Below are 10,618 nucleotides of genomic sequence, written 5' to 3'. Positions count from 1 at the left end.
ATATCACGAATCACATCATGTAATTTGACATAATATTCATTAATATCATAAAACTCCAACAAACATGCTTCATTTAATTTTGCAATGAGAGAATATCCCTTGTCAAAGGCTTCCCCCATGTTTCCAAAGTCACTGATTAATCCACACCAAATCCAATGCTCTATGAGATCAGAGACTTCAATGTCTCGCACTCGCACACCATTGAACACACAACACAAGAAACATTGTCTTGAGAGTATCATTGGCCAAATTATCATAACTGACCTTTAAGTTGTGAAACAATGATTCATCGATACCAATAACAGTCTTGATTAACGACCTCAACATGTGACGCCACTCTTCAGGTGTCTTCATATTCGACGTGGCTCGACCAATGACTTTAAGGGCAAGTGGTAAACCTGAGCACTTCTCCATAACTTCCATTGCCAGTTCTTTAATATTTTCATTGGAATTGATGATCTCTTCATTTGCAAAAAGCTTGAAAAGATGCCATGCTTCTTCTTCATCCATACATTCAACTTTGATCTTCTTGTGAGTATCTCATGAGCACACACTTCATCATCTCTGGTTGTGAAGATTACCTTCCGCTTGTAGCTTTGACCTCCATTTTCGGAATTTTGGCTTTGACGGAGTGGAAGTGGAATACCAAGGACTTCAGGAAGGTCCACTCTCTTCCATATATCATCTAATAGCAGCAAAAAGTTCTTCTTTTTCAAAAACTCAAATATGTCACTTTTCCTGGAGTCAGAAGGCAATCCTAACCTTTTAGATATCTCATTTTGAAGCTTCTCAAATTGAGGTTCTTTTGAAACCTCCAGAGAGATGACATAATTGAACCCCGGATTAGTATCACCACCAAGTAATGAGTTATTGATTTCATTCAAGAGAGTTGTCTTTCCGACCCCTCCCATGCCCCAAATCCCCACCATGGATACATCGTCATTTACCAAGTAACCACGAACTTTCTCAAGATTTAGCTTGATAGTGTTGCCCACAAGAGTCACTGAAGTAGCGATCTCCAAAACTGCTTTTGGAGGTTGTGTCTCTTCTATTTCTTTGAAAGCATCATGTTCAGCCTTCAAGTTATTGATCTTTTTGTATAACTTGATTGAACTTTGACTAATTTTGTAGTTAGCCCACAAATTGAGAGAGCAACTTCCAAGAAGATAACCTTTCTTGTCATAGGCAACCTTCAATTGATTCACTATACGTTGTATCTCCTTGACCTGATGTTGGTGTGATTGATGAAAGTAATCAATAACTCTAAAAATAAATAAATAAGTGATGTAGATCAACAAATTTTTTTATGGATGAAAAAGAATTAGTAACTCTGTAATAAATAAATAAAATAAGTAATCTAGAACAATAAATGTTAGAAAAACTAAATATAATAAACTTGATATGGATGCAACTAGTGTATATGAAGGATTTGCACAAATTGAATATCGATTAAATTTTTTTATGCATACCTCTGATTAATTTAGTTAAGGTATAAATATAATTTTTAAAAAATTTAAAAATCAAATTGGTATAATTTGAATTAGATAAATAGCTTAGCAACAAAAATTACTCACCAAACACCAATGTGTTGTTTTAATAAAACAAAAACATAAAATATATTTTAAAATTGACTGAATGTTAAAAAAAATTAGTTTGATGGATAATAAATTTGAAGAGTTTTCGTATATATAGAGTATTTAGGTAATAAATTTTATTTATAGTTTTGCATAAGGAGAAACCAATGCTTTTGTAAAAATATGGGTACACAAATAACGATAAATACCTAAATAGTTATAATCTTGTAAACAGGCCAAATAAGAGAAGAAACATTTGATTAAATCCTCTTAAATTATCATCTCCTTTATTACTTAATTATCTAGCGAGTTGTTTGCTAGTGCATTCACATTTATTTTCAAACAAAATGGTATGAGATCTAGTTTTTAGTGAAGGAAGTGATCTAGCAAAGTTTCATTTTCTTGCAATACCTCTTTATCTCACAAGGAGAAATTTTAAAAGTCGAGCTATTCAGGCAAGGAGTTTAAGAGATCATTAGCATCCCAAGTAATTAGGAGTGATAAAAAGCAAGTTTGTTGAGCTAAGTCTTTAATGAGAAAGTCAGCTGTAGCATTATTACTGAAAAATTTTGAAGTTATATATATATATATATATATAAGAGGATAGTGTGTTTGAGCTTTTTAAATGTATTGCAAAAGATGGAAAGTGGACGAGTTATGGATGAAAAACATTGCTATCAAGCAACCCAAAAAGACAATAGAAGTAAAATGGCTTTTCAATGGCAATGATCCGCAAGTCTATCTAAGATACACGGGTCGCCGACAGAGCTTTTCACCCAGCATGGTGAGTTCGATTTCCCTACCGAGGCACATTTCTGAGTCATGCAACATGATGCAGATGAAAGTGATTCCAGATACCACGTGAGCGCTGGGCTCGTCCCCACTTATTCCACCTGAGGCTTGGCATGTCCCCTGGGCTCTCAGTGCTCGCCTCGCTCTTCTTCCCATGGCTTTTCAAAGAATGAAATTTGAGTTATATATGTGGCCTCAAAAGGCTAAAACTAGTATCAAATGGCTTTGGAATACTCCTCTCAATTAATGTGAAGGCATAAGAAAACTAAAATCTTTGATTTGTGTTTCTATGTTTATGATCATATCTTCATAGAAAGAATCCAAGATTACTTGAAGATTTAAAGAAGGCTATGGATCATGAATTTGAAATGATGGATATTAAACTTATGTCATATTTCCTTAGTCTTGAAGTCAAATCGTTGAGGAAGGCGTATTTATTGTAACAGGAGAATCATTGCAAATGAATTTCTTTTTAAAAATTCAAGATAATAAATTACATTAATTTTTGACATAATATAAACCCATAAAATGTTAGCCAAACAAAGGAGGATGAAGGAGACATGGTTGGCTCTAATATCTTTTAAACGTTTTGTGGAAAAACTAAGATGCCTGACTTAGTACAAAAACTAAATACCTTTTTATTATCATATTTGTGAGTAGCTATATTTAGAAGCTCTTTAACAATTACTGAAGTGAAAAACAACTAGGTGCTTGTCACCAATTTGTCAAAAACACATAAAAATAATTACGAAAATATTTTTATCCGGAAAATATATTTGATTGCAGGCTATTTTATTTGTCTAAAAAGAACTTTAAAATCATGAATGCTGTAACATGATATTCCTAAAGAAATGAAATTTAGAAAAGTACTACTTGCTTAGCGTTTTAGTATGTGAGAATTAATGCATTTTCATGGATTTTAGTTAGATGAAAGTCCATTTTTGGTGCTCAAAGTATGCTTAAAATTCACTGCTTAAAATTCACTTTGGTCACTAATCCTAAATTGATTTCAAATTGGTCCTCAACCCACTATGTCATGGTCACTATTTTTTATTTAGCTAACAGACGGTCAATTTCTATTAGTATTTTTTTTTTATTTTACAAAGCAAATTTACTTGTAGATCCCTAAAAATGTTATTTTTGAATTTTATATATATATATATGGTAGTAAAGTTCATTTCGCTTTCGCAGAAAGTTCTTGTCATTTATAGTAGCTTCTTCCTCGCTTATCATATCTAGTTGTATATTTTTAAATAATCGCTTAACTCTTTCGCTATTTCCGCTTTAAATATATTACATATTTGTTTAATAATTGTTTTCTCCGCTTAAATTTGTCTTTTCACCTGCTTTAACTATTCATATTAACGCTAAATACTCAAAGTCTCAGCAGAAATATCGATCTTTTCGCTTGAATCCGAATGCACGGGTAAGTGCAGCATAGCGTGCAGAAAAGTTAAGATCCCACTCGCGTATAAGAATTAATGACGCACATTAATTGTTGTGCACGTGTAACATAAATATCCCGAACACCCGCTCACGAGATCAACAATCTCGTCCACTGCAGGCGTCACTTTTTTCTCCGATATGAACCGTCAACCTACTAGTGGACTTCACAACATAAATGACAAGGAAGAACCACTCCCTCGCCGTCTCATCCTCCCGCCTCCTCCTCATCCTCCTCGTATGATCCTCTTTCGGAGTCGATGTAAAAATCATGATCAAATCTGATGTCTCAGTGAACCTCCTCCTTCATCTCGAGAATCAATCACCGTAATCACGCAACATGTTAAACTATCTTTTTCGCCTGCAAGAATGCCTCGTGACAATCGCCTCGAATGCAGAGGATTCTCCAGCGTGGATGACGGGCAAGCAATTGCTGGGCATGACTTGGGTAAAAAAGAAAGATTTCACTATTGCATGATTATGGAGGATTCTCTAGAGGAGGAAGATCGAAACATCCTTTAAGACGGAGTTTGATATCTATCACTTGAGAATTGTTCTTACCGCTTTAAGAACCTTTACGCCAAGATACAAACTATTACGTGTTTTAACTACAGATCTTCGCTAAGAACCCACTGACGACATTGATTAATAGTCACTTTTCATGAATGTGTTTGCTTTAACCTTTTTTAAATGTCTGTACGTATGTAGCAGTTCAAGTTCGATGAATGGTGCGCATGTTATGCAAAACTGCGATATCTGAATGCATGTACTTGCATCGTTATACGAGGGTCGACCCCGTGAGGTCCAAAGGTCCGAGAAGACGTAGTAAATGTTGTAAATGTTTTAATGTCATAATTTAACGTCTCTTTGTAAACGCTTAAATGTTTTGAAACAAACTTAGCAACTCGTGATAACTTCTGAAATTTTAAACAGAGACCTAGTAAAAACAATTTGGGAGAAACAAAAGAACGCTATTGTAAACAAAAACAAAAAGTTAAACAATAATCGATTTACTCTTTAAACATCGACAACGTAGGTTTAAGAAAATACATGAAGATGTTTAAACATAAATGACTCAGAGAGTACTCCATCTTCAACGATGTCGTTTAAAGTATCTCAATTTAAACAATAACATATATTTTAAAAATCAGATAAATCACTATATTTAAACGCTTTTACTATATTATTTAAATGATATAGACATTATTTAAACAGCTAATCGTTATTTTAAACACTATATGTATCGCGTTAAAACATAAAAAGCTCGACGCTTAAACGAGACTCATGATAAGGCGAGAACTTTCCTCCGAGCGACGAACAATATGGCTTCATCGCGACAATGGCATATATTTTCCTTTTTGCCTCCGATGGAGGGAAAAATACCGCCCAATCACATCACGCCTAGTCTAACTCTGACGTCATACCATCGATCAAGCACTTTTCGCTTTGCCTTTCCGATCGCTGCTTGTTCTTACATCTTCTTCTCTTCTTCTTCTTCTTCTCTTATTCTTTGTTCTTCATTTTGTTTGTACGATTTGGTTTTCAGCCGATATATTATGGAGAGCTTTTTGTGGTATTGCTAGATACAACGGGGAGGGAAGAGTGCTAATGTTCACTGCCCATACTTTGGGAGTTGGTGTTAGCTGAGATATGCGAGCGATGGGGGACTCAAGTTTCTCTTTGTCGAGGTAAGTTTATCACACCGATGGATATAAAACGGGTTTGCCCAATAGAAAAACGATGTTGATTTCCAGACGATGTGTCACGCACTCCATCTTCAAATGCTACAGTAGTTGATCTTGTCTGTCGAGATGCATAAAGTGCTATTGTCTGAATCATCTAATGAAAACGAGTTTTTCTCGTCAGAAGTTCCTTCTCTTTTATATTGATCTAGTCGTATGGGGTTCATCGTTGTTTAAGTATGCTCCGCTACTAGTTAAAATCTTGTACTATCCGCTTACGTTAATAGTTCCCCATCGCTTAACTATTAATTTTGACGCTTAAATATTTATCTTTATCACTTAAACATTTTATTCTCCGCGAAACATATTGATCTTTTCATTTAATCAAGTGTTGGCGTGAATTCGGGATTCTCGCGAGTGCTCTAGCTCAACCCCATGGTGACCCCGACGGTGTGGGATGCCTTCCTTCCTCGTAAGATCATTTCAAGTGCCGCTGCTGGATATCGGACAACATTTTGACGTGTGTTGAACATTTTCAGGACGTATTTCAAAATTTTTGCAATCAAAGAGGAATTTTGACTTCAAATTCTATAAAGAACGAAAAACATCAAGCGATCGTGGAATGCTCGCCGATGGTTGTCATCGCGCCTTTCATGCATCAAAAAGAGTATAATAAAAATACTTTCGTAATCAAGACAATCAACCCATCACACACTATGGTGGTAATAGGTTCAAGGCCACATCCGAAAGTGCTCCAAAAATGGGGTTAAGCGCACGCAGTGATTTTAGAAGCTCAAGGACCGCCTCTTGTACAAGGCCATCGACATTCGAAAAGGACATGCTATGAGAACATGGTGTCCACATACCATACAAGCAAAGCTTGGTTGGGAAAAGAGCACGCCCGGTGGTCTCAACAAAGCAGCGATATCTCCAGCTATGACTTGCTTGCTTTTGGTAGTGGATAAGGTGGCTAAGACAAACCTCGCAGACATAGCGATCGTGGAAAGAGACGCGTGATCGCTTTAAACGCGCATTCTTTTCTTTTCAACAGATGTATTGGGGATTCAAGAGGGCTTGCAGTGCACTGCTTTAGCTCAATGGTACCCACCTCCTTGAAAAGTATCGGGGTACTTTCATCGCGCGCACATGGAAAGATGGAAACAATGGTTTTTCCACGCCGACTCGTATAGTCGATAACTAGACCGATGCCAATTGACTTGGTTCATATCCAAGTTAGGCGATGCATTTATACGAGATGGAGATTATAATGAGATAATTACCTTTCGTGGCTTGGACAGTCCAAGGGCCTTTGAGAACACAATTGCGAGAGTCTTCCTCTTCGCCACATGCATACCGCTCTTCGATATTTGGAGGCCAATTTTCACGAAGGCCAATGTCGACTTGGGAAGGCATTGAGGAGGAGTGCTTGGTCTATATGCTTTCGCATTGCGTGAGCATCCACGGCTAAAGATTTCGACGATACCGTGAATGAATCGCAGCTACATCAACCCAAGCTCATCACCGTTGATTAATAAATCGGATATGAAAGACATTGGTCGAATTATCTCGCTCAGAGGTGATCGCTGGGGCTGAGATGTATTCAAACGTCGCGGAGTCGCTCAATGCTTGATCAAAGAAGCTCGCTATTTACCTGTGACTTTAAAAATGGTCGACTCCATAAGGTCTCGCGAATGTTGATTTTACACTTAACATTTAGTTTTAACCTTTAACACATTCTCAATATTTTGTTTAATTACACTATGTATTTTAAATATTAATTCAATCGCTTTAAATATTTACCTATAATGTTTAAACAACGTTTACGCAATTACTTTAACCATCACTGCCTTTGTTTAACCTTATTTGCAAGGTTCAAGTTCATGCACATGTTATGTAAATCGGGCGTGAGCAAAGCGTAACAAACGGGGAGACCCACTGACGCCCGCTATACATTCAAGGTAGAGATCATTGTAGAGGACAAACTGAAATCTTCGTGTTGGTCGCTGTGTCGATGATCGCTACGTAAGTGATCGACTCAAGGCACAGAACTCGAGATCTCGCCATCGAACTTGTTCATGCTCAAGGTGGCAAGTTTATGGTATCCTCGCAAACACGCCTACGCGCAATAACGCAGCATGCACACCAACGCTCATCGATTTATTAGCGGGTACTTCACCGCCGATAATTACAAACCGGCGATAAGGAAGCTATATTCCTCATACCCGACGTATGACAGCTCTTGACGAAAAATGTGGGCAGCAATGTGACAAAGGCACCTGCGCCTAGACGAAAAGAGGATCGAGTCGCAAGGCTTACGTCCATGAAGTTACATCGCGCTACCGCCATGGATCCGTCACAATCGACGATCTTGTAATGAAAACTGTCGCGACTCAGGCATCAGAATAAAGCCGACTTCGAAGAGAAACATTGTGTATTGATGGGCAACTTTCCATATTTAAACTCTTACTCTTTACAACGAATCGATGTATTTAAACAGAGACATTGTTATTTTAAACGGATACACTGTAATTTGAAATATTTCAAACTCGCATGTTTAAACGATATATGGTATATTTAAACAATGAACCGAAATGTACACAATGAGAACGTAAATTAAACAATGAAATGAAATCGAATGGAACTTAACCTGCTTTACAATTGAAAACAAACAAAATTTACATTGAGATATACAAGTCATGTTATTCGAAAAACGAAAACAATGAATTGAAATGTCCGAGTTTACATTCGAAAACAAAATTGACATTGAGATATACAAGACATGTTCTTTCACGTAAAAATCTTAACCCGCTTATGACGACTTTGTCATGGACGCCGCCGCCTCCTCCTTAAGTATGCTGCAACATATCTTAACTCGAGGTAAGGAACGCTCGCTCATGGTAGCATGGAATCTCACCCCAAAGTAATCGCCGATAAACCGCATGACGACGGCGCGAATCGCGACGCCTTGCTTTCTGGCGGTTTCCGTGGTCGCGACGAGTGGGTAGTTTGTCGCCGCCGACTCGCCGAACTCGCATATCGACACAATTGCTCGAATAGATTCCCTACCGCCGAGATATGCAAGTTGAGATTAGAATACCGATTAGAAATAGCCAAACACTGACATTTCGACATAATTGAAAGATCTTACCATGTCCAACGCGTTTTTTATCGTACTCCTGACATGAAGAATAATGCCCGTGATTCTTGTTTATCATTGTCGAGGATGACGACATGGAAGTGGCCATTCATGATTATCGGAGGACGACTAATTTGAACTTCGCATGTTAGCGACGCATCCCCGACCATAGCCATAATTGTTTACAAAGGTGCGCCGCTCCGCTTTGACATAAAATAGCTCAAGCGGTCCGGGTGATGGAGGCGCGCTTGTGAAGGATACTGGGCTTCGGCTCAACGACTTTTTGTAATGCACGAAAACATTCATCACTGTGCAGCTCGATCCTTCCTCAAACAAATAAGTATAATTTGTCCTGGCTGGCCCACACACGACAAAGGCCGAGGTTAAACGATAACAGATATAATAAGACCATATTGTAAATGTTTAAATGATATTATCAAATGTTAAATGCTATTATATATAATTAAACGTCTAAGTAGAAAATTAAATGATAACATAAAGACATTAAACACTCATTAGAAAATCGTTAAACACTATAATAAAACTTTAAACACCATCATAAAACTTAAGACTTACCCGTCCATAGAGCAACTGAGGAAGATCCTCATCAACTCCCCGCTCATATTTGTTAAGACGATAGCCAACCCATGGGAATAAAAGCTGAGCTCGTCTGTCCCATTGTTGATCGCCTCGATCATCTCTCTCGCCGCTCTGGCCGGGGTCTCTCTATGGGGCATCGCCATCAGCCTTCATGTGTTCAAGACCGTGCCAGCATCTTCCTTTCGATGCGAGGACGACTCGCGACAAAGATCAACTCAAGGGCACACATCCTTACATGGTTGTTCTTGTTGTGGATCGTCCGGCTCGACGCGTGGACGATCGTATGGCGATAAACGATCAACCGCATACACATCCTTACATGGTTGTATTTGTGGTGGGATTGTGTCCGCTCGTCATGCGTACATCGGCCACGGCCACGCGCCACGCCACGGCAATGCATTCAACGATCTTCTCAACTGTGGCCACGACGATCATCATCGGAGACACACCCTTTTAGCTTGTTCTTCGATCCGCAGGATCGATGTCCATCTTGATGCCGCTATCTCGCAAACCGGCTCCACCGGTCCATCGATTCATTAAGAGAGAGAGTTGACGACCTTCTCAACCGCTGCAACGTGCCACATCATCGACGTATGTCCTCCACCGTCATGGCCATGTCATCAACGGCGACAGCTCAAGAATAACATCACCACCGATGGTGTCGCTATTGTTTCATCGCTGCACCACGCGGAGACAGAGGCGATTGCTCTCCTCTTTTCGCAAGTCTCTTCGAATGTGGCCGCCTTTGGAATGACCTTCTCGATGATGTCGCTGTCACAAATTCGACGCCTCGCTCGTCCCGGTGCTTCAGTTCTTTCGAGGGATGGCGCTACTGGTCGTGAACGTCCCTCTCCAGTACCTCAACACGAAGCGACAAGCCGAGGAAAACCTGGGTCATCAATATCTGGCACGCCTGCATAAGAGTTACGCGTGACATCTTTCGCCATCGTCGCCGGGTGGCCGCCACGGCGGCTGGGCTGCCATAGTCTGACCGTACATCTGCTCGTGGTGGGGGTGGTTGTTGTAATCCGCGGCGGGAGGGGCCTCCCATGGCCGAGGATCGCGGCGGCGCTGGTGGGCGGAAGTAGAGAATCACAAGCGAGCCAGCATTTATAGAGGCCGCCTCTCATCCCGCCTCGAGCAGCGGTTCCGGAATAGCATCCATCCGCCGTTGGCCAATAAATATTTCTTCTTCTGCAAAGATCACGAATCCACTGTGAAACTAACATATGTAAACCAAAACAACGCCAAAGAAAAATCATTCATTTTAAATCAGAAAACTATATTTAAACATGTTGGTTATATATTTAAACGTTATAGACATATTTAAACGGAGAACAAAATATTTAAACCAAGTATGAATAAGTTTTAAAATCGTAAATACTAAAGTT

The 10,618-nt window shown here is 39.1% G+C and overlaps 1 protein-coding gene across 1 annotated transcript; it reads right to left on the bottom strand.

Annotated features, from left to right (window-relative positions):
* Positions 1-264: 264 nt before the first annotated feature.
* On the bottom strand, positions 265-10,278 carry LOC120255805 (disease resistance protein RFL1-like; the record flags this gene model as incomplete). Its single annotated transcript, XM_039263578.1, has 3 exons — positions 10,156-10,278; positions 582-1,226; positions 265-477 (listed from the first exon to the last, which is right to left on the bottom strand). Coding segments are annotated over exons 1-3 (981 nt in total), but the record flags the coding sequence as incomplete, so codon positions are not given.
* Between the last annotated feature and the right edge of the window lie 340 nt (positions 10,279-10,618).

The sequence above is a fragment of the Dioscorea cayenensis genome, unplaced genomic scaffold (genome assembly GCF_009730915.1).
Source record: "Dioscorea cayenensis subsp. rotundata cultivar TDr96_F1 unplaced genomic scaffold, TDr96_F1_v2_PseudoChromosome.rev07_lg8_w22 25.fasta BLBR01001199.1, whole genome shotgun sequence".
Lineage (NCBI taxonomy): Eukaryota > Viridiplantae > Streptophyta > Magnoliopsida > Dioscoreales > Dioscoreaceae > Dioscorea > Dioscorea cayenensis.
This window is presented reverse-complemented; position numbering and strand designations above follow the sequence as displayed.